The sequence below is a fragment of the Sparus aurata genome, chromosome 14, assembly GCF_900880675.1.
Source record: "Sparus aurata chromosome 14, fSpaAur1.1, whole genome shotgun sequence".
Lineage (NCBI taxonomy): Eukaryota > Metazoa > Chordata > Actinopteri > Spariformes > Sparidae > Sparus > Sparus aurata.
Window position 1 is genome coordinate 14,383,633 of NC_044200.1, and position 25,793 is coordinate 14,409,425.

At 41.8% G+C, this 25,793-nt stretch overlaps 1 protein-coding gene across 6 annotated transcripts in view; it reads right to left on the reverse strand.

The window, feature by feature from the left end:
• Positions 1-22,821, reverse strand: part of LOC115595682 (ninjurin-2-like) — a 34,665-nt gene extending 11,844 nt beyond the window's left edge. For 4 of the 6 annotated variants that reach the window (XM_030440453.1, XM_030440451.1, XM_030440454.1 and 1 more), the window contains exon 1: positions 22,530-22,820. In XM_030440453.1, coding sequence (XP_030296313.1) covers positions 22,530-22,625 — 96 coding nt within the window. In that variant the 5' untranslated portion in view covers positions 22,626-22,820. Of the gene's footprint in view, positions 1-22,529 lie in introns of all 6 variants that reach the window. The other 2 variants (XM_030440452.1, XM_030440450.1) reach the window with 2 other exon arrangements.
• Between the last annotated feature and the right edge of the window lie 2,972 nt (positions 22,822-25,793).

The window sequence follows — 25,793 nt, forward strand, 5'->3', positions numbered from 1 at the left end:
TTGCTTGTTTTAGGGGACACGGGTCAGCAGGTGAAATGCCGCGTTTCAGGTTATTTGTTTGTCCGTAGATGTGTGTGTGCTGATGATAGGCGGGGACGGTGGGCATGTGGGTGAATGGGCTCATTATGTTTAGAGACAAACAAACCCAGCACAAGCACACAAACTGAGTCAGAGTCAAGACACTTATTCTGGTGAACTTTGACATGGAGAGAAGGAGGCTGTTATCGACGCGCACACACACACACACACACACACACACATGCACACACACACAAACACACACTTTCTGTCCCCTTCTCACACATGCAGCAGAGGGTTCACACGGACCCTTGAACTCTGCCCCATGGCCAACTATCATCCCGCTGACTGACCTGTAATTAGCAAAACTGGGATGGGATGGTGTGTGTGTGTGTGTGTTAGTGTGTCCTTGTCTTTTTATCATTTGAGGTCTATGCTGCAGGATGATGCAGGTCTTTACGTTACGGTTGTGGTTATGGGGCCGATGAGTAAACCCCCAAAAGTCCAGCGGTTACAAACATGTTCCCTGCTGTGTTGTTTATGTCGCAAATGAGTGAACCCACATGTCATTTTAACACACCTCTTCGCCCTTTTTGATCCTTCCCTTCACGCTGCTTTTCCTCTTTTCCCCTCTTGTTTACTATCACATAAACCATCGCTTTCTTCTTGAACTCCACTAACTGCACTCTGCTTTGACAACGGCCCCGTTTCCAGAGTATGGGGATAAACTAACGAGTAGGAATCCTTTGTGTATTAAACAATACAAACAAAAGCCAGCGGTACTGTAACGCAAGTTCTGCTCGTTCTGTTTTCAGTCATAAGAGACAGGAATTATCATAAGGATGTTTCCCCCACTGTTACAAAATGTAAACCATAAACTAGATTTGTGTCTTCAAAACCACACTGTCCATAGTACTAGCAACAAAATGAAAAGAATAATGTTTGCCTTTAACCTTTAACCACCTCTATTTAACTATGTTCCCTCTGCTGACTTCCCCATGTGCTCTCCTGCCTCTCTGTGGTGATCAAAGTGTCATCCTCCAGTTATCCTTTGGAGGGCGAGCTGTTACACAGCAGGACGGAAGCCTCCGTAATTGCAGGATGTAGACAGAAATCCATTAGTCTGTGTGGATGTGTGTGTGTGTGTGTGTGTGTGTGTGTGTGTGTGTGTGTGTGTGTGTGTGTTTGTGTGCTTTATGAGACTTAATTTACGTTTTAGACCCTGAGAGTGAAGACATCTTTGAACAGTGTCCTTGTTTCTTCAATCGAGAGACTTGTGTGTTTTGTCTGGGTAATGTAGGATAAGTATAGCATATTGCTCCTCACAACTATAAAAGTACACTATTGGTGTTCCTCTGTTACATGTCACTGTAGCAAAAGATTATTTTGAAGCAGTTATTTAAGGTAAAGTGGTTACATAATATTGCTTTAACTATTCATAATCCAGTGTGTGTGCATGTTTGTAAGAGATAGAACGATTGAGAAACTACTGACCCACCCTCTATGACCTTCGACCTTTGACCTCACCCCACTGTGGGTGGGACACTTGCCCACACACGGACTTACACAGAGACACACTCAAACGGACACACACACCCCCACGATGACAGAAAAGTACTAAGATTTAACATTTAACACAGACAGTAACGGAGGACCTGCTGCATTTGACCACATGTGTGCGTTTAGGTGTTTGTGTTTGTGAATATGGACTCTATTTGCCATCTGGGAGTCAGAGAGAGCGAGTGGCAGTGATCTAATATCACATGACTCTCTGGATTCCTGACCATGGCCACATGGCGGAACAGGGTCGCCCATATCAATGACTCCAGCTGGCCCCTCCAGCCCTGCAGGGACTTCCTGATGAAACCCTTACAAAGTGCTCACACTTCAAACTGACAGATTTTTATGAATATAAAATAATTACGTGTTTGTTGCTAGATTACCGGCCACAGTGCAGGTCACTCATGTAGTTTTTACTACTTGGCAGACAGGAACTTTTTGAAAAATCATGGTTTCTGTTTTCCGGCAATTCAAGGATAATTCTGTTTTTTTATTGCAACCTGGGGCAAACTTTTCTTAGTTTTGGCCATCACTTAAGGAATTACAGGACTTTTAGGACAAATTCTAAAATCACAAAACTTGCAGCATTTGGAGTAAAAAAACAAAGGTAAAGTTGGATATTACATGATGCACACTGGCCGAAAGAGACTTTTGTCCCATTAGCTTACAAAGTCGTGTCAAGAAAGTCAGTAAGAGCCACACCATGAATTGTTTTATTGCCATTCAAGTTAGCGAAGGGCTAACTTGTGTGCAATCTAAATGCAGAAGATCTGGGTAATTTTACACCCAGGAGGTCAAAATGTTTGGGTGTCTCGAGCCTCTGAGCAGCTCCGCCTCTAATGCTGATTTTAGCTATATTAGATCCATGGTGAATCCCAAAAACAAAAGCTCAAGGTAAAACGCAGCAGGTTTAGCCAGTAACAAAAAAATCTATTATATCAGTTCAACAAATGGTCCGTGCAAGTTCAACATAGCATGAGCTTTACGCTGTTAACAAGAAGCTGTCGATGTGTTATTATATGCACTGATGTCATAGCGAAGAAATGTCAGGTGACAAAGTATAAAGGGCAAGACAATCAGAGTAGGGAGGTGAATGGAATACACGATTGTCAGTCAGGACACTGGTGTTCATGCCCTAACCAAAAGCCAAAGTTATGTTCTTTAAATTTACAATAGTAAGTAAACTGTAATGGATGTCTTTTCCTGATCCTATCAAAGTAGCTCTGGTGCCTGAATCAGAAAAAACTGCCACAGTTTCACCACGTTAATCCTGTTTTATCATTACTGTACTGTACTTTTCTGCTCTCAGAGAAAAGCTGACAAAGTTAAATGACACGTGAAAAAGCTAAGATATGTGACCATAACGTGCAAAATGTCCTTGAAAGTGGCATGCTATTTATGCGCGATCCCGTGAGATCGTGTCGTCCTGTCTGGCTTTGATATTACACGTAATAACCAACAGAAGTGATGTTCAGAGCTGTGAAGATCAAATCCAAACTGTAACAAACTGTGTGACTGTGTTTTGGAAAAAGCTGTCCAGACCACGGGGCAGACTGTGTCAATGCTAGGTGCAGGTCAGTAATTGTGTACGTGTGTTTGTGTGTGTGTATAGGTGTGTGTGTGTGTGTGTGTGTGTGTGTGTGTGTATGTGTGTGTGTGTGTGTGTGTGTGTGTGTGTGCGTGTGAAGAAGAGCCCATAAACACCTGGTTTTCCTCTGACATCAGCCATGCTGGAGGAGTCTCTTGCATAAGATGTTTGTATGTTGCGTACTGTTATAGCATCAATCCGGATGCCAAATGCTCTGCGTTCGCCAGATGTGTGTGTTTCCCAATCTGTCCATCAGAAGTGTGTGTGCCAGGTGGGTATGGGCGTGTATCACATGCCAGTAGCGTGTGCACCATCTTTTGTGTTCTTAAACACACTACACGCTGTCATGGCAATATCGCAAACAGGCATATAAACAGAAATGTTCGTGCTGTTTAAAGGCCGATTTCTCTGAAGTGGTGACTTCAGTTGAGTTTAGTGTTGACAGGCAGGAATGACAAGTATGTGCAACCTACAGTTACCTCGCTGCTTCATGGTTAATTTAAATCTCTTGAATGATGAGCTCAGTCACACCAGTGTCAAGGAGACTTCCTGTGGGTCCAATTATAATGTCAGAAGATTTACACTATTAGCTTCAATGAACGGCCGGCCGCTGCAGCTTTTTTCTTCATGCTTGGATTTCATGGCTCTGCGCTCATGTAACACTCTTACAACAAAGACGTAAGTGCGCAGTGGTGCTGCAGGTTGGTCCGCTTTACACGCAACAAATAAGTTGTACTGTGGCAACTGCTTTAGCCACCCATCAAAGATCGCGTATGTAATTTTGATTACGCGCTATATGTTTCTAGTCTGATAAAATTATGCTTGAAAGAGGTTTATGAAAGAAACAAGCACACACTGACACATTTACAGTAGAATCAAACATGTCTTCAGTTAATCTAATTTTCACACTCTGTCCTCATCAGAAAAATCGCCATATAGGTTGACCCATATTTACATTTATGTTAGTGGAAGACCTCTGTTGCCTGTAGTAGTTATCATGGCTGCAAAGGAGGAAGTCAGGTGACGTAGCATACAGAGTGACAAAATCCACAAATGAAAAGACAGTTGTTCAAGCCCCATGTGAAGGCAACTTAGTAACATGATTAATTTATGTCACGTACAAAATGAAACTCAAAGGAACAAGTTACCCAGAAATGAAAATTTGGCTGTCATCTATTCGCCCTGTGCTGAAAGAAAGTCGCTATAAATGTCTCAGTTCTCAAAATGTTTTTGGACCTTCACAGGAAAACAGCTTTGCTGCATTCTCCGAGAACAACTTAAGTAGATTGGGACTTCTCTTCAAACATAAATATACAGCTGAAAATAAAATAAAATGGCTTAATACAGCTCGTCCACTGGAATCCAAGTCTTTGGAAAACCAGAGATCCCAAACTGATTTGAAAAAATGTTATTTACAAACTTAAAGCAGTCATTTTCACTGTAGCTAAAAACGTTAGCACGCACCCGTACATCAAGGGTGTGATTACCATCTTTTCAAATGAATTTTTCCCGTTATTTTTTATTCGCTTTAAAACAAGTGCCCATCGACTTCAGTTGCTCAGGAGAATGCTGCTGTGCTGTTTTGATGTGAAGCTCCAAAAACATTCGGTAGACTATGAAACCTCCTCCATCTTTTTGCCGGCATTGGGGTGAGTAGATATTCATTGAAATGTTATATCATGCATGGGATGTAAGTTAACTATAATACTGCTTTACAGTTGACTTCGGTTGGTTGCAACTACTCGAGGAAATACACGCTCTTTTTACACAATGGCATGTAAGAGAAGGACCTCGGTCCCGTCTGGGATGATTTGTGGCGTTGTAAAATCTTATTACTCATTGTGGAGTGTTTGTTTGAGGGTTTTACTACAGGGAAGGCATGTTTGGAAAGTGGATGGACCGATGTCAAAGAGTCTTTGTTAAGACGAAAGATGGCAGCCATAGCTGGAATTCCGCGTGTTTTCTTTCCGGCGTTTGACCTGTCATAAAAGGTGCATGTAGGTATGCACTCTGGGAGCATCACAAATATTGTAAATATACTATTGCTGAAAAAGACTGTCAGCCAGACCTCATAACAATGTAACAATATTGTCATCAACATGTTAAGTGGTTTGTCTGCTATCCATCATCTTCTAGGTAAACAGTAGTCAGCAATGACTTGCTCAAGGACCCTTCAGAGGTGCGTATGTTTGCTCCCGTGGCAGCTGGCTGCAGACCTTCCCTTTAAAGGAATGTCGTCTCTGATCACCTTTCCACCTCGCTGCTGCATCACATTGGTCATTTCCATGTGAAATTATACATGAAGCAGTGTTTACACACGAGAGATAATTAAAAGGTTCACAGAAGAAAAAGAAGATATGTTAGGCATAGCCCTCAGTTATTGTGAAAAACGTTTCACCATGCACAATGCTGCAGTTACGCCTTCATCCATGATGACAAAAAAGTAATGCTGACCTGCAAATGTACTTCAGAAAGGTTAAAAGTGCAGCAGAATCTGTCTGTTTTGTTGTTGTGCGACTTAACAGTTGATGGTGAGGTCAAATTCATGATGTCCCAGAGAACATGTGCTAAACTGTGGTTATGTTTTACACCACACCTCGCTGTTATTTTATAATCTAAAATATCTTTATTGCTATTTTTATGGGCGTATTTATAATCCAAATGTATGGCCCAACCCTTAATATATAACACGTGATGGGAGTCTTGGAACACTTCTATTTAATAACAGATCTATGAACACACCTAACAAAAGACTACACTGTAAATAAAACTGTAAAAGAGGAAAGCAAATATATTCCCACAGAAAGGGCTGCCAGAAATCTTGTAATAAGTAATTTTCCATGATTAAAATATAGTTTCAGCTGAACCTTTACCTATTCAAAACAGTTGAAATGACCCTTAAATATTTTAAGACACATCACATAACAACATGTGCACGATGGGAAAAGTGGCTGTTTTTGACTTCATTACTCCACACTGTCTTACACAGTTGCTAGTTTGTTTGCCAAATTGCTGGAAATTTCTCTTCAGCTTCCTCTTACTCTCACATTTTTTACTCTCCATCTATCATTACTCATCGCAATGCAGAGAAATACACCCTCTTTCAAAAAATTTAAATATCTAAGCAATGTGACTTACATATTTGTGCTGTGACTGTCAAAGAACAGGACGATCAATCGCCCCAATGACTCCAATGTTAACTGAGAACATAAATTTCAGGAGCAAAACAGAAAAACATATTTTTCTAAACTCACCCTAGTTCCCACATTTTTGACACCGTTAACACATACTTTACAGCAACATGTTCAAGAATCCCTTCACTCTCATGATGTAAAGATATAAGCAATAGAAATTACCCTCTTTGAGCAATAAGACAGAGTTTGAGTGGTGCCTCTGAGCTTAATCTCTATTTAATGAACAGTCTGACCCACGAGTCACTCAGCTGCTCCTTCATTTAAAGTTAAAACAGCAATGCTGTTCAGCTCCCAGCCATACATAAGGCAATACAGCCCAGCGTCAAGAATTTAATTTCATGCAATTTAGTTGTCAAAATGTCATATGTAATGTAAGATTTAGCGACTCCTTGTATTTTAATTTTGTTATACAAACCATTTTTTGTCAAGTTAAGCCATCAATACAGTTCAGCCTCCAGCTTTTCACGCAAAGCAATTCAGATGTCACAATGTCACATGCAATGACAGATATGACTGCTCTTTGTTTTCATTTTGTCATACATGCTGCAATCCAGCCAAGGTGCGGCAAGTGTCATATTCTGGTTTTCATTTGGAAATTCTTGTGTTTACATTCTCTTTCTTCACACTCCAGTCCGTCTCTAGCTGAAAACTGAAAACTCTCAATGAAAACATGTTAGTCTGACTGAAATCATACTAAATCAAATTTCTCAAAGTCGGACTAACACACCCTGATAATGCAGTTGGAGGCTGATTTACTGTTTCATGTATACGCCTTCGTTGGACCTGAACTGGCTTTTGGCGTACGCAGTCCCCGCGATGGGCCTTGACCCTGACGTCATCCATGGCATAAATCCGTAGCACGAAGTCGGGGGAAACAGAAGAAGAAGAGGATGACTGAGGTATTAATACAATGTATATATTTTATAATGTACAGCATCAAAAAGTCATCTGTGTTTTCACTGTTCGCCGTGCAGCCCGTTCATCGCTGCTTAACTTGGTATGTGACGTAGGTAACAGGTCAACCAGATGAAGGTCCAGTAGCAAATAGCTGAAACGGTGCATAACGCCACCCACCCCGATGGAGTCGGACATACTTCCGTCAATAAATCGATTCTCCCCTGGTGCTTCTGCACTGGGGCAATTGCAGCTGTCCAATTGAATGGACTAATCGAGTTAAGTTAGGCTGAAGTGTGCATGGAAACATACAGAACGTTGTGACGCTGTGATCCTACCGTCTCACTGGAGTTACATAGTCCAGAAACAAGCAGTAGAGGGGCGGAGTGGCTGAGACAGAGACCCCATTCACCCTCTTACAAGACACTGTACCATCAGAATGATTTTTGATGGTTTTATTATAAGGTGTTTTAAGTAGCTTAATCATTTAAGTTATGTAAGCCTTGATGTGGAATAACGACTTCAGTGGTTACACAACGGGTCCTAATATTGTTTATTGTTTGGTGTAATCATCATTCACCGACCCGAAAAGTTGGTTTGCCACATTATGATCTTTACTTACAGTCACACTGGAGTGCGTGTATCCAAAACAAACAAGACAAGAGGAGTGTGGGAGGGGCACACTTCTCCAGGATGTGTGTGTGTGTGTGTGTGTGTACTGTAAATAGCTGTACTATACCGTGCATGTTGTTGTGTTTCGGAGTTGTGCCTTCAGGGATGAGGCGTGGTGCGCACAGGTGTAAAGAAAAGAGCGGAAAGTTTCTCAGATTGCGAAATGACACTTTGTCTTTGTCATGTCACTCTCACTTTCTGCAGAGCGGGGTGTTTTTTTTCCCCCCACAGATGAGCCGGAGCTGTTTGGAGTTTAAGCCTCCCTAAGGCGTACAAGCTCTCAGGCCTCGGCCATGTGTGACATCGCAGGACATTCCTCCTAGCGGCTTCCTGGCTTTCATGGCTCGGCCTTCATCACCATCCACAACACACACTTCCTTCCTCTGTGTTTGTGTGTATGTGGGCATTCAAGCTTCCCGAGTTCCACGAATGTTGCATTTTTCTGTGCTGTGTCCCCAAATGTGAGACTTTTAAAGAGACGGATGGACAGATATAGACACTGCCTGGAGCTGAAACGTGTAAATAGAAATGGAAAAATACCCGACGCAAAACGCAAAAAAATGGAAAAGTATGGAAAAAAACTCACCATGTTTATCTTTAACAGATGAACTCTACTGAACAATTTAAGGGTCTTTTATAAATTTTAAAAACAGCAACTGTGCGTTCTGAAGAAATGTGGGGGTTTTCTGGCACTCAAGGGAACTTGAGAACATGTATAAAGAGACAACACACGGCAGATACCCAGCAACAAACACTGTCAATTTTACATTTAGTCATGGGAATACTACACCTAACTTAAAGGAAATATAAAAATAAGTAGTCCTTATTAATACCTATGTTACTAAAATAAAAAAGTAATTTCAAACTAAGACAAGATGGACTGGACTATAATTCTGATTAGGGCTGTCAAACAAAAAACAGATTTTCACTGCACGACTGTCGTCACCAGAAGAATTCATGGAAATTATATCATCTATAGAAAATTTCAGTCACATTCATATCTAACCTCATTTGTTGTGTGTTTTGTCATGTTTTTGCAAATGAACTACGTTTAAAATATGAGTGTAGGGAGCAGGAGTTATGTAATAGAATGTCAAACTTATGAGATACTCAAAATTATTAAATAAATATTGAGACTATATCTCATAACTATGAGTTTTCTATCTCTTATTTCTAACTTTCAATCCCATAAATTTGATTTTGCATTCAATAGTTTTGACTTTATTTGTCTTTTAATTTTTACTTTACATCTCCCAATTTCATCATAATTTGTACTTTTTCATGTCATCATATGACTTTTAATTTGAATTTTTTCTTTAAATGGCAAGAAATGGACGTCCATGAGAGAGAGAGTCTGTTGTCATAACTGTACAAAAGTGTACAGAAAGAACAGGTCCATCGTATTAATAGTGAAAAGCCAACTGGATTAACCGATAAACAAAAGATTCACAAGTTCTAACATCTGCCATCATTACAGTGTTGCAATATTTTCATGTGTATTATTGATAACAATATTTTTAAACCATGGTTACCATCAACATAGGTTTGTTGCTAAAGTCCTGATTCAGATTTTAGAAACTGCTTTACATAATGGACAACTAGATAAAAAGTTAGTGTGGATATCAATTCAACACAACTCCGTGTCAGGAACAAAGACCACACCTCACCGTTCCTCTAATATTAACCCTTGGACCTCCCCTTCACTTCTCTTATCCCTCTGTCAATCACTCATTCATCCCCTCGCCCAACCTGCTATTCCAGCCATCTTATTTGCCTACATGGCATGGCGTTTGTCAGCGAGCAGATATTTAAAGTCGCCGACCGAGCCTCTAGAGATCATCGTTAAAAAAACCCTGGTGGCAGAAGGCCCAGCTGGCAGTTTTCACCTCCATCCCTGCCAACATTCTATTTACATGAGATGTGACAGGTGGAAATCTACTGTGGCCAACTGTTTTACGAGCGTAGCGCACACCTCTTTGCACAACAGTCACCTGCACCTGGATGCCTGCTTAACCTGTCAGAAATGGCCAGCCACGCAGCAAGGTCACAGCGGCTATACCTCTGTGTAGACATACACCTGAACCTGTGCTTGACTTCATTGTTATGTCTATAGGTCACATAGCATGTCAGTGAGGCAAAGCAGCAGAAAGAGACTGGGACGCCTTTGATCATGTCAGAACAGCCACCTCGATGGCATGTTTTATGTCATCCTGTCAATGAGTCCACTGATAGAGTGTGCCTGACACGGGTAAGTGATGCATGACAAGATGTAGGCAGATACTGTATGTGAAAGGAACATATAGGAACATACCTGGAGGCGGTGAAGTGTGACATTGTGTGTCTGTCTATGAGACTCTTTGCAGTATATATCGAGACATTCACACACACACACACACACACACACACACACACACACACACACACACACACACGCACGCACACACACACAGCAGGTATGTAAACACGTGACTATGACTTTATGACAACAAGTGTGTACCGACACATTTTACACAAAATACTATACGATAATTATGACTTTTCATCCAATAGTAAAGACTTGCAATTTTTAAATCTCATTTCTATCTTATTATTATGATGAATTAAGACTTTTTTGTATCATCACTTTACTTTTAATCTCCTAATTTGTTTTTGTTTTAATCTGATGACAAACATACATGCACACACTGTTATTTCCTATGAATTTATGAAGGCAAAGTGTTTTAAGTGTATCAACCCATTTTACGTGCATAAAATGCGACACTACTTACTGCGTAAGTACTGCAATTGACTGGCCTCTGTACACTTCCAAGGAAGTTTATTCGTTATGGTGATAAAAGTCATGATGATTTGTAAGGGCCAATGTGGTAACACCAGAAGTAATATTTATATAGTTGATGTTTGACACACTGTTATCACAGCGTAGAACATCCTCTACAGATTTATGACCGTTATCGCCAAAGAAACAGAGGAAAACAGGAAAAATCACAGTCTAGCTCCCTGGTTACCAAGAGTTTGGCAATGTGGTAATGATCAACACGGATCTAAGCGCTCTCTGAAGAAAACTACTTAAACCGGCAATCATTTCATTCAGAAAACCACAGGACTGTGATGTGCCACCACCCGTGGAAATTTAAGTGTTTAATCGCCATGATGGAAGTTTTCCACTGAGACTAATCTCTCAACATTCAGCTCCATGTTTGATTTCTGCTTCCACAAGCAAACATATTCACAAACACTGTTAAATGAACACATTTAAATCCATTCACATTTGGTTTGAATGTCCACTGTCATGCAATTGTTTCTGTACAGCTGTACCTGGACTCAATGCTACTGTTAGCAGGTCAGTTGGTTCAGTTATTACAGTTCCTCCTCTTGGGACCATGCATGTCTGTACCAACTATCACATATTTATTCGACAGCGTCCTTGAACATCTGCAGCAAAATTCATGGCAATCCATACAACACTTGTCAGGATATTTTACAATCGACCACAAATGTAAACCTGCTGGGGGCTGTACAGGAAAGGTCAGACGTTCACCGAAGTAAGAGGGATTCGTCCTCTGGGGACCATAAACATATCTGTACACAATATCATGGGAGTTCATCGCATAGTCGTAGAGATAAATCAGTCTGGAAAGGAAAAGTGGGCAGCGGGCTGAAAAAATACATGACGTTTGGTTTAAGGGTGGACCGTGCATTGCTGCAATGCACCACAGAAGATATAACTGTTTTACATGCATTTTTTTCATTAGTCATTGATAATTAAATAAAAGGGAAAAAATGATATTTTCTTCTATTTTCTATACTTTCTAATCTGTTTTATTTTCATTTCAAATAGCACTCAGTGACTTTGTATGTGTGTGGTGAACGACTATTCTTCTAGGAGAAGTTAATGCTGTTTGTTTTCCACTGTAGAGGTCAAAGGGCAGACGGATATTCCTGAACAAGCAACACACACTCTGTCCCCAATAACACAGTCCCACAGGCATGAGGCACAAACATAAACACAATAGATCAGTAAAGGTGACTAACCCTCAGTCGGGGTATTTATTTAGGTCCTCAGAGACTCTTAAACATGATGCGTGTGTTTGCACAGAGCGGGCCTATGTATACAGAATACTGCGAAAAAAATGCTGTGAAACCTTTTTATGTGTCCGGTCATGGGGAAGTTTCAAAACACAACATGTGAGATTGGAGCTTGGGAAAGTAGAAAAAAGGAAAAAACAATTGGCTGCATCATAGATTTTTGTTGAGTATAAAACAAAGTTGCTAATAACTGCTCATGAGCAGCTTTGTAGCCACCAATTCGTTAAAAAATTCCACCCAAATCTCTCTCCAAAGACATCACATCCAAAACTGACCTTTTTCCTTGCACATTTTTCCAAGTTACGGTAGAATATCTGCAAAATGTCGGCCTTAATATGCAATTATTTTCACATCAACTAAAAATAGAGTGTGTGTTCTCTTTAGACTCGGTCGATGCCTTTGTGGTTCTCTCAGAGAGGACCATCGATTACAGAGAGCCTTTGTCTTCCTCCTCGCTGGGATCTCATTGTGTCGAAATCAACAATAGTCCCATGAGTGCAGCAGGCACTGGGCGACATCAGCATCGGCGCCTGGATGAGGTAAGACAGAACCTCACCCACCTCCCACACTCGTTCTTTCCCCCCCCATCACTCCTGCCATGCTCCAGCCATTCTCTGTAAACGCATTTAAAAATCACAAATGAGCTCACCGGCTACGTCAGTCTGTCTCATTAACTCAATTGGTTACATGTTCACACACAAAGCTTGGAACCTTGGTTTTACAAGATTAGTTTTCATTTGAATACAACTGAGATATTAATTAACTTTTTATAGGCATTTTGTGATATTTTATGGATTTTGTAAGAAAAAAAGCCTCTCTGGTGTAAAGTAAACACCTTAATGGTTAATTGTGGTTGCTCAAGATGTTTCATCCACGTATAAAGCAAATCAAGATGTGATGCCATCAAATGCACCCGTTACATGTATGCAGAAATAACAATTGTATTGTCTTGTATTGTAAAATATTGTATTTTGTTCTTATTGTATATTTTTATAGTATGGGTTTTATTTTAGGTATTTTGAGCACTGAAATCAAAAATACTTATTGAACAATATTCACTCTCCTTTTTGCTCTGTTTTTGGTCTCCACCACCTCCTCAGGGAAACATCTGGCTCTTCAGCAGCTAAATGCTCCACTGTGTTCACCAGCTGCTCACTAACTGTGTCTGTCAGCGCCGTGTTGCATCTGGACACAACACTAATGAGAGCAGTCAAAACAGCAAAGCCAAAACAATCCGCTGAAAGACGCTAAAGCTTCCAACAGGGGTTTGTCAGGTTGGTTATTACGAAAGACCCTTTTATATCTACGGTCAGGCCACCAGAATAAAACTTCGGCATCGTACGTTTCTTAAAAACGCGGACACATGGCGATTGTACGACTGCCAAGCGAGAGATCACTGTTCAAGACTACTTCGAGACCATTTTCAACTGATAATATATTGGATAATTTCAACAAGACAGTGGGACATTTTCCAGCTGTTTTTGTGGTGAAAAATCCAAGTATTTTTCAGCCATCACGTGACCTTTCCTAGCCCAAAACGAGTGGGCTTTTTTGCCTTTTCCTAACCAGAACTTGAGCAAAGTGCTGGCACAATATAAAATAAAAAATGTAGTCGTAAAGAAACTTTAAGTTGAAACATGAACATGGTTTGCAGAAGCGTGCAATTCCGACATCCATGCTAGTGATTGGGTTGACCTTTGATCCATGTTGATTCCAGCAGCTTTAAAGTTATATTTACACATTGAAATAAATCATTGACCTAAATAAACTAATAAAGACCACATACAAAGACTTTAACCTCATTGTGATTCTGGTGTTGACCCATGCACTCAGACCCTGCACATGTTCACATGCTCACACACATATACTGTATATATGTCAGCCTGACAGTTAATACATACACATGCCCCCTAAACCCGCATAGGACTGACCAGAAACATAAACGCTGGGATCTTACTCCACACACACATACACACACTTTGTGTTATCCGATGACCTAACACTCGCGCTGGAGGAAAGGAAAACACAGATAGAGTGAGGTCTGTATTTACCCCTCCCATTGCTATAAACACACACACACACACAAACAAACACACACACAGACACACCACGTTGGCATGCTGCCCACTGCATAGCAACACATTTAATCAACAAACACAAGAGGTCAGATTCTGTGCGTGTGTTAGTTTGTAGCCAGATTCTTCTTCTTTTTTTTTTATTTTTGCTCTTGCCAACTTACCTCCCTCTCTTCCCTTCCTTTTCCCGTTTGAAACCTCTTCTAAAGGAACAGGTCGACATTTTTTTACTTTTACTTGCTTTCACATAATCAAACAATGAATACTGAATGCACAGACTCGATGCATTGTACGCCCACCACACACAGCCTCTAAAGCATTGTATATGTTTACGACGTTGTCCATGTTTATGTCTATTTTTATGTCTTTCCACATGTGCGCGACTGTGTTTGGCTGGGATCCAAGCACAGCGCACAGCACACTAGAACCTCTGTGAGATTTAAATGAAGTGAGTGGAACCTCAAAACCGCGGCAGTTACATGTGCAGTTGATAAGCGACTCTGAAATTAAATCCATTTTTATGAATTCTGAGAAAAACTGTTAAACAGCTACATGTTTTTTTTTTTTTACAAGGAGGGTGTGTATTTAAAACAGAAAGTCTGTGAAAAGATGAACTGGGATTTATAGTTCTAGTGTGTATTTGTGATTTACGCGTGTCTGCGCTTGTGTGACTGAGTTATGTGTTGTGAGTAATATTGTCCCAGCAGGGGAGCCTCAGTGCTTGAGAGGGGGTTTCCTGTTTCTTTCTTGGCAGATACGGCTGGAACAAATGGAGGAGGAACAAAAGTGTGACACAACACTCTTCGCCTAACGCTGCGTCTTGTGATTGTTTTGCATGTGTACACTGTACAAAATATTACAGTGATTTTTCAATAAATTACTGGCTGATAATTGCAGCAAATCCACAGAAGTGTACTGTCGTTACTTCACAGTAATGATGATACAAATCAAAGTGAAAATACAGCATTCCCTGTAAAATCACATGATGACACTGTAATAAACATCTGTAGTTATTATACTGAACATATTTGCAGTTCATTTACAGTTACATTACAGCAATGTACTGTGTTTTCATGTTAACCCCAACATATTTGCTTGTTAGCATGTTAGTTTATGTACCTTGTTGGACATGTTGTAGGCATGTTAGCATGTTCGCATGTTGTTAGCCTTTTAGCATGTTTGCATGTTTAGCATGTTAGTCTGTTTGCCTGTAGGACTAGTAGCATGTTAGCCAGCGGGCCTTGTTGGACCACTCACAGGCCTGTTAGCCTGTTAGCTTGTTGTTATACTTTTAGCGTCATCACATTTGTATGTTGCTGTAAAACTACAATATTTTATTGCTGAAATGCTGTATGCTGCTGTTACAGTTTTTCCTTCTAATATAACTTTTTTTGGTCTACAGTCGCTATATCACACTTGAATTCAAAGTTGCAGCAGTTTACTGAAATATTCCACGTAAATGCTGTCACGGAGTGCTAAAGCAGAATTACAGTAGTATGTGAAAGTGTACTGTGAAAACCTGCTCAGCTCAGTATTTCAAGGAAGATCATATTTAGTTTGACAAATTAGTTCTTTATTAAATATATGTTACGGCAAGTCCAGAGTGAGTCTCTCATTGGTTGAAATAATAACTTCCAAGTACATGTTGGACTCAAAAAATACCACTCAAGTGCAAGGGAACGAGCAGCCTTGCATGTTCAGGATGAGAACACTTGTGTCTTATTTCTGCTGTGCGTCACTCTGTGACACAATAATTGTGGGTTTGTTAAAGAGAGAGAGCAGGAGACACGAAGACTGGTATGTGTGTGTGTGATAATCTAATTGTTTATATATGGTGGGATCTAAAGTTTCGTCTGGTACCACTCATCCTGGCTGTTTTTCACACACGCTCCACTGTTTAAACGTCTAAAAATCTTTGCACGTTTCTGCACACACACGCACAAAATAGCAGCGAATTGAGCCCTTTTCCCGTAAGGCTGTTTCGGATTCAAACCAAGTGAGCTGTCATTTCCCCCCGACCAAAATGAAAAGAAAACACACACTCCCCCCCTAGACAGGAGAAGAAGAGGAAAGGAAGGAATGGACAGAAATGGAGAGGGGGTAATAAAGAAAAAAAAAAGAGAAGACGAAGATAAACACGAATGTATTGGGAAGAGGAAGAGACCGAACTGGAGAGAGAGCAAAAATAAAGCAGAGAAGAGAAAGTAAATACTGCATATCCACTTTGGAAATGAAATAAAATGAGTACAGACAGACCGACTTGTGTCTTGAAAGTCTATCTCTTTAAAAGTAGATAGGTAGTAAGAGTAACTTGAAAGTAACACTTGAAACGAAGACAAAAATAGAGTTTGAACACAGATGAATACTACTCAGAAACATGTCCAAAATATTTCTGCTTGGCAGTGATGTTAAGAAGCTACTATGTCAATAAAGCCGATTACATAATACAGGTGTTGACAGTCAAATGTGTTTCTGTTATGAGATGACTGCAGGAATGATACCAGCAATGATTTGAGCAATAGGCCAGGGATCAAAATATGTTATTGGGGTGTCGACCAATCCATTCAACCACCACTATTCTCAGATGGTGGTAGTCGTATCTCTTTTTTTTTTTTATTGTCAACCAAAAGCCATTAAAAAAATACCAAATTTAAGCATTTTTCATGAAACTGAGCCATTGAATTCTGATGCAAGTGTAGACACTTGTGCCGTGTTTTTAATATCCATCCATATAAGTGTGGATGTTGCCTCACACAGGTGCCGTTCACAGTCGGCGCAACAGGATATGAGGCAGGCTTGCGAGCAAAAAGGTCAGGGGTTAGATTCCCGGAGCAGCAGGATAAATCTGGGCTGGGGAAATGAAAGGGCAGCACTTGCCTCTTCCTCATTCCCACCACTGAGATGCCCTTTAGCAATGGCCTTTCCAGGTGTGTAACAGTGTAAGCGAGTGTGAGCTAATCCTAAGAGAAGAGCTCTGAACTCCGGTGTGCTTTGAGGACATATTGGCAACTGACGGCCCCTGCCTTGACAATTTTGTAATGTGGTATAGCGAGACCATGTTCCCTGCTGATGACACCTATAGGATCCTAAAGTTTTGATACTCAACCTACTTCATTTAAATTTGCATTTTGCAGGATATGTAAAATATCTACATCTTTAAAAATAGTCATTACAACATGCAAAAAAGTTTTAGTCTAAAGGTAATGTTGATGCTCGGTGGCTACAAGCTGCCCAGAGTCGTGACGTTCCCACAAACTGTGTTGTAATAGTTACACTACCTACAAACTTGCCTCCAATTAGGGACTGTTGTGACGCCAGGTAGCTAACTTTCAGCAAACGTAATGGAATATATGCCTCACCTGTATTCTGTTTCTGTCATAGCGTACAAATACATGAAACACATTTACCATAGTTTGGACACACAGAGCCAATATTAAATGACACACCTATTACACAACAGCAGTCATTAAAAGAGGAGGCTCGGTCGGGTCTCGGATGAAAGTTTCCTGGAATCACACACACACAGGCGCACACACCCACACTCACACACTTTCTCGTACTTCACACCCACATTCAGAATGTGGCATTTGCCATGTAGGGGCCAAGACGGGGTTACACACACACACACACACACACACTCACACACACGTAATGTCAAAGAGAGGTAGCAATCTATTCTGGGAGGTGAGAAAAGTGGGAAGGAGATGAGAGGGACGGTGGTCATGGAGGGACACGCAGCACCAGTTGACAAAAGAGAAACTATTCTGATACAGGAAAAACAGCACCTGAGACTGCAGTTTAAATACGTTGTCGCTATTGTTATGAAGCACGTAGGCCTATTGTTATGATCCTCTATTAATACGGTCTGTATTGTCGTGTGCATGACTGACGTGTGCGACCGGCCTTGAAGTGACCCTGCCCTCCTGCATTATGTCACAGGCCGGTTGAGGCTTGTTCACATTCAGGAGGTGTCACACTTGAAGGGTTGATGTGCTTCAAACTTTCATTTTGGTTTCGCTTCTCAGACAGGAATTATAGGTTTCTTTACAGAACTGCTGGGCGCATTACGGAGCGGCTGTACTCCATTGGCCCGAGTTAATGTAATCCAAACAAGGCCAGCTTCAAATCTTTTCCGCCGGCTTTGCATGCGTCCACTGTACAAAGCCAATTTCTCTTTGTGCTCTGGCTGAATGTTTGAATACGCCTTCAGGAGATCAATTGGAATAAAATGTGTACAATATAAAAAGTGGGTGTGAAGGGAGTTGGTTCTGGGTGAATGATCATGCAGTTGAGTTCCCTAGAGAGGACACGTTCCTCCGTCGGTGACTCACCAATGTACCTGTTCTTAAAGTATTTACTCCGTCAACCGGACTTTCACGACTGTACACAGGAAGGAACGGAAGGGTGCATCAACCACTCAGGGATCACCCTCCTCACCTTCGAAACATGACTGCCATGCTTAGGAAGGCTGTGTGATTCCTATTAGTTCTGTGTTAGCCCTCCACGCCCTGCTGCTGTGCCCTATACATAGAGGGTGACTGGGAGGTGTAAAGCCTTCACACCATGGAAATAGATTCATCATAGCGCTCATACAGACTCCGCGCAAGACCTCATAAATCCATTTTCGGCTAATTACACGCTTTCCTTTGGACTTGATTCGAAGCTGTGGTGAGAGCACAAATCCAAACTATATTTAAAAGTCCTACTGTAGGCGACTAGCATGTAAAGATTCCATCTCACAACAGATTGTTTAGCACCTGCTCATATCAGAATGGGATTTAAAGGGAAGGTCCACGTGGTTCAGGTCAAGTTCATCCGATCACTGAAATCTCTTAAGGAGTCGTTGATGGTGTGAAATCCCAGAACCCCTCGGTGTGTTATTTCTACCACTGGAGGTCTGTCTGTAAAAAAGCAAAACAAATGGCGTAACTCGCGCGGCATCATGGGAGTTGCTGCCTTCGCTGTTAAGCAACCAACATTGCTGACGATCTATCCAAGTGACCAAGTGGCAGCAATGAGTATCGATGAGGTATTGTATCTAAGTTTTATTCATGTTCGCTGAATACCAATTCAGATTAAATAACGCTGTACCCAGATTTCAGTAAAATATTAAATTCCCGTTATTACAGTGCTGAATAAAGTAGTAAAAAAAAAAGATACTGCTACTGGTGCCATATTGGTTCAAATCTCAGAGGTACCCAACCTTGAAGTTGCGATGAAGTTTAAAGATTAGCGGCTGTGTTTTCTAGTAGGTCGTGTCATGCCAGTATATGAATGAGCCGTGTCTAAACCTAGAGCTTGTGCTCTAGAGGATCTGCCTCGTAACTCTTTTCACACCGTCACTGACTTTAAAATATACGACACCTGCTGCATCCTAACCCCTTGAGTGCCGTCAAAGCAACATGACAAAGACATACGAGATGCATGACGAAGTGATCATAGCATCAGTCAAAAACCGCCAACCTCGTGCGATCCGGAGCTGGCGCACAGGATGCGTCTCGTGCTGAGAGAGCCATTCCTTAAACACACAGTCGCGCTCATACAGCCACCCACGCGCGCATACATCGCTCATTTCCGGTAGGATCGCACACTTCTCTCCTCACATCTGTCGACATATGATTAAGTATCCGCGGTTGAAATAAATAGTTGTGGCGAGGACTTGGCAACCGTGAATGTAAACATTTACATTCTGAGCCACATGATATAATCAGTAGCCGTAGTGGCTGACGGTGGCCAAATGGTGCTACACGGATTATCTGTGATTAAAGGAGCAAAGGCTTCCGGCTCTGCCAAGAGTGGAAGGTGGTCGCAATTCACAATCCATATTAGCCATTTTAGTTCTCGCTAATTGCTGCTGAAATGTACACCAGGCCTCTGCTTTAGCTGCTGTACCTCCGTTCTATGGTTTATTGCCAGCATTAAAGGCTATAACCAGATCACTTTCCGCAAGAATTATCCCTTGCATTACGGATGTGCTTTACAGGACAAAATATTTATATTCGCTTATGTGTTTGCTTATATATTATTAATAATATTGGCAAATTTCTCACTTGCCGAGCGTGACTCATCAAATCATGAAAGGGAAACTCGGGGATTGAAGGTATCTGTGTTCGTGTGTGTGTTTGTGATATTTCCAGAGTTCAGCTGAATGAATGAACAGAACCAGCATTCATGGGAGGTAAATTTGGAGGTGGTCAGCAGAAAAGGTAAACAAGCTTATTTTTGCTGTTACATAAATCCAGAAGGTACAACTGCCGCAACTGTCACACTGAGAAATCTTACACAGGACGTTTTTTTTTTACATTCCTGTTGGGGGAGTTTATTGACTTTATCACTTATCAGTCAAGTTTATACATTTGCAAACTTTTTTTTTGTGACTTTTTTAAAATCGATTTAGTTGATTTACAACACGGATGTTTTCAAAGTTGTAGCAGAGGCACAAAAAAGCAAAGTCAAAGAGACCTTTAGAGGGGCAGGTGGTCAAAGTTAAAAAGAAGGGGCTCATGTGACTAGAGCTGCAATGATACACTGAACTAAAACGAATTGCCAACTATTTTGATAAGTTTGATAAGTGTTTTTCTTTTTGTTTCAATCCCCTCTCGGGAAGTTCCTCTTGGGTGCCCTTCCGGTGGACAGAAAGACAGTTTTCTATCATGTCTCACTGTGCGCTGGTGTCCCACCACATACAACAGGCCCATTTAGTTTTTTATCCCCCCTTCCCCTCAATCATCCTCAGAACTTTCCTCTCCTCTTTCCTCTACTAAAAGATCAACTGAGCGGTAACTGAAAGAACAACGCTATGAAACACACTTGATTGAAAGGGATCATATTCTGCACAAACTAGCAGCTGGAGAACTATTTCCGACAATGTAAGCCAAAATATTTAACAGAGCAACACAATAAACATACACTGACAAAAGGGCACTTTGGACATCAGTGCAAAGGGACCTAAGCCCCCTCAGCTCCCCCCTCTGCACGGGCCTGTCGGTTTTTGAGGAAATTACAAAATCACGTGTGCTTCTTGACCAACAGCAGCGATACGGAATGAACAGAATTTGAAAGGGAAAAGCTCTTTTGGTTTAGGTTTCATGTCACCCATGTCAACACTTTAAGTACTGTGATTCTTGTATGTTGAGTGTGTTGTGTCGTCTGAAACGTATGGGACTTTAAGGGGGCGCTTGGTAGCTTTGGAGAAGAAGTTCAAACTGATTTTCAGTATTTACAACATTAACGAGGTAATAATACAAACTCAAGGTAACTTATTTTTTCCATAACCCAATAAACAAGCTGTCAGAGGAAAATAAGGTCCCCAGAACAACTGTTTGACACTAGAAAAGTGGCAGGGTCCGCCGCATATAAACAAAGTAAAACAGTATGAAATTGGTTTCTCCTTTAAGGTCAGTTTGTTTAATCAGATTATTCAGTTGTGAAAACAAAAAGTTTGTTTTTTGGTTTATTTTAGGCACAAAAAATAAATCTATTTTTTTTTCCTCTGATTCAAGTTTCTTCCCCAAAGCTACATACTGCACTTTTACACCTTTACATAAACCCGATCTGAACTCCCCCCCCCCACATCTGTCACTGTCTCCGTCATACACCCACCCACACACACACACACACACACATACCAACTGACATTTTTTTAGTCATACGCACACACGCAGCTCTTCTTGAGTAAAAGCACTTTGTTCACTGGAGACTGTGCGGCTAAATATACCAGTAACTGATAGCCCTGCTGGTTTAGGGGCAGAAGTCCTGCCGGCCTTGACATTGATACGGAAGATGAATTGCAACAGACACCAGAGAGAGGGTGTGTGTGTGTGTGTGTGTGTGTTAGAGAAGCTGTGTGCATATGTCTAACTGTAGTGAATGATAAGTCAGAGGATTATCTAAAGAAAAGAAAACTGTTTTAAACGATGCCAAACAAAACTTAACTAAAAAAACTACAATTTTGATTCTTTCAAAAATGAAACTAAAAAGCTTGGTGAAAAGTGTCTCCAAAATATTTCAGGTCACCATCTCTGCCTTCGTGGCATTAGTGAGTACCTGCTCTGTTGACCCGCAGCCCCATTAGAGGACTTTATTAGCCCTTGCACCCAGGCCCTAATTGATATTTGATGGACGCTGCGATCGTAACTTAGTCTCAGACGCTCGGACGAACCCGGTGAGCCACACAGCAGCCCTCTGATCCTCGGCTCTCACATAGACAGGACATACCACAGCCCTGCGGCAAAGCTAAGACAGGAGCAGCGACTCAGAGTGGCAGCGAGAGGACGGGGACGAGAAAGAGTCAAAGGGAGAGGGTTAGAGGGAGAGAAGGCCGTTGCTAAGCGGACAGAAAAATGCGTCCGTATTCTTTCCCCGCGTTTCTTACGTCCTATTTCTTTCCTCTCTCCTCCAGTTCCACACTTTTTTTTTCTCCATCTTTTCGGGTGCACTAACCTGCAGCTGGCCACCGGCTGGCATGGTGGACCTCAGCGATGTCAGGTCGATGTCTCGGCCCGTCTCCCCTCTCTCTGTCTTCCCAAGTCCCTGCATAATAAGACCCCGAAACGAGCGAGCGACCAGGAGAGCACACACACACACACTCGCACACCAAGAGTGTTGCCCCCACAGCGGCGAAAATGCTAATGCAAGGATGGCAGTGGTGGTTCTGAAAGAAAATGACCCTGGACGCCAGGCACCAAGCACCAGGCAAGGCCAGGGAGGACAGCGGAGGGACAAACAAACGGCTTATTCACCCCATCGTAGTCTCCCCCACGACCCCCCCCCCCCCCCCCCTTCTCTCTCTCTCTTACTTTCCACTCTTTCAGCATGTCTCTTTCTCCTTCTGTTCACCCTAATGTTCCAAACCTAGGTTGGAGAAATGGACCATCTGACTGAAAACCAGGCAAATATTGTCAAAAAAGTCCGTCTTGTGCCTATCTATGACTCGGCCAGTGCACACCGGGTTGCATCTATTTGTGCCTGTTTGCCCAACAAAAACATTCTGCTGTATTTCCGTTAAGTTAACTGAGGTCAGACGTGTTCTCGTAAAAAAGCACTGAGGCTCCACTGTTGGGAGGTTTACTGCTCTCTCACCGAGGGGAACCCAGGCTCCATGACAGGGACCCAAAGATACCATGGTCATGAGAGACCGGGCCAAGTGTCACCTCAAAACCCCCGACTAGTAAACTGAAAACTATTTGCGTGGCCATGTAGCACTTGAGGAGAGTGAATACGTGTTTTGTCGGACACCTTCATTTATGCCGTTTACCGTGAGCTAACATTAGCCACCATGAGCGAGAGGTCATCCTAGACCAAGTCGCGCTGGAATCTTGAATCTTGGGTGTGTTTAAAGGGGCTCTGTGTGACAATTTGAAGCAATTTACATGTATGAATGACTTTTTTATTGGCCACTCATGAGCAACCTGTGGACGATTTGCAGAAGTTGTTTAATGCCGCTGGACTGTGGACGTCTTTGTGAAGGACTGTGGTCGGATTTTCCGCGACACTCCAAAGGACGTGACTTTGTGCACGTTTCTCCATTGCCTCGTCCTCTCAGCGCCTCTTTCCGCTCTACTAACAGAGAGCAACGGTAGCGAATGTGAGTTTAGAAAGGTCAAGGAGGCTGCTAACATAAACCAACGACCAGCTTCCACAGAGCCCCTTTCGGCTGTTACGTCCTGTCGCTTTAAAGGAGCCGGTTGCATTTTCTAGCTGCAACTCCCGCAGCTATTAACAACACTCTTGCACTTGGTTTTATGGCAATCCACATACCGTAATTCGTAATTTCAAAAAGGGGGCCTCTTATTTCAAAAAGCCATGAAGACATTGGACATGAACGAGCATTTCACCTGTGTGAACTGAACTTCGAGCGAGCTCCTGTGAGGTGCGATCTTGCACAACACCAAGCGACGAACACTATGTTCAAGTGGGTGTCCTGATGGGAGCGGTGGCTGTCAACGGTGATTAAGCACACTCGAAAACAAAAATGATCACCTCAAAAGTCAGGAATTTCATTCTGTTAAGTGTCCCTGAACGGAACATAGCACACGCACACACACACACACACACACGCATGCACAAAGTAAGCACAGCAAACCTTTGTCTTACTTTGTAAAGAGTCATGTCAGGGGAGTCACACAGGGGAGGATAAAGGATGGTCATCAGGTAACTCGATGTATTAGTTTACCTCTCATTTGATTTCAAATTCTTCTCTGTTTTTGGGACTATAAATGGCCTACTATATCGCTCATCTTGTTATAGCAATGAAGCTTAATAAAAGGATCATTTCACTCAAAACTGTCTTTATCTACTCACCATGATGCCAGTGGACAGTCAGGTGAAGATTCGTAGTCCACAAAACACTTCTGGAGCTTCAAAGTAAAACATCATTGCAGCATTCTTCTAAACAACTGAAGTAGATGGGGACTTGTTCTAAGATCCCGAATTAAATTAAAAAGACAACATTTCGTCCCAACGCACAAGTGTGTGCAACCTCCTCAGACAAGGAGCGTGTGTGGAGCCATTTTTATGTTTTTCTCAGTTGTTTTTTTCGTTCTCATCTACCTCAGCTGTGAAGAAGAATGCTGCAACTCTGTTTTTCTGGACTACAAAACTTCCTCCAGACTTTCCCAGCACAGGGGTGAGCGTAATTTTACATTTTCATTTCTGTGGTGAACGTATCCTTTAGATTTAGCGCTGTAATTCCTTTCTCGTGTTAAGTATTGCTTAATATTCAGCAGCCCTGACATCATTTTGAAGCCTCGCTCTAAAATGGTAGCTACGCAACACAAAGCACAAACACAAATGTACAGAACGGCTCATTTTATATGTGTGTGTTGGCACAGCCTTGGGGTCTGAGCTGTTGTCAATTTTCTCTCCAATAATGGATAATGCGTTTCCTCTCTTCAGTTCATAAAAGCTGAAGCATCTGGCCCCTTTCACTTCTTCTTTTTTTTTCCTTTTTCTTTTTTGCTCTTCACACATCTCAAGCTTCCAGGAACTCTCCTTACCTCAGCTGACACTGTCTAAGATTTTTGTTTTAGTGGTTTTCCAGAATAGCTCTCCTGCTGTCCCTCAGGGATTTTGGGGGGTTTGTATAGTAGCTATCCAGTGGCACACTGCGGAGCATTCGACTCGTGCGCAGAACCGTCGGACTGTTCGAGCAAACAGATTCCGAGTTAATCCTGAAATGAGAGGTTCAAAAACAAACCATCAAGCCCACAGATTTTTTTATTTCAGCATTCCTAGAAACTGAGAGTATACACGAGACACCGATTATTACGCACAGCCTCCTCATTCTTTTCCTTCCTGGAAACAGAGAGTCTTAAGACGATGCCAAGTACACTTTTACCAGGTCTTCCTAGAAAGAGCAACTGCTGCGCGGCTGAAACACTTTAAGCTATATAGATAAACATCTGTACACCCTCTCCTGTGTGATGTTTTTGACAGACAGCCAAGTTAAATGGCCAATCCTGGTGAAGAGAAGGCCGTCTCTAAACACAGTGGAGATGAACAGGTATTTTTGGGTGAAGGCTGAAAAAGGCGGCGCACATCAAGGGCATTCTCGACTGGTTCGTACATGTATGTTGAAGCTAAACAAGAGACTGTAAAGCCCATACCTGTAATTTTGCTTAACCAGTTTTTTCTCCAGGATATATTAAGCCCTCTGGGGCTTTGCTCCGCTTCTGCTCTTGTTGTTGCACTCTTGCTTGACAGTAA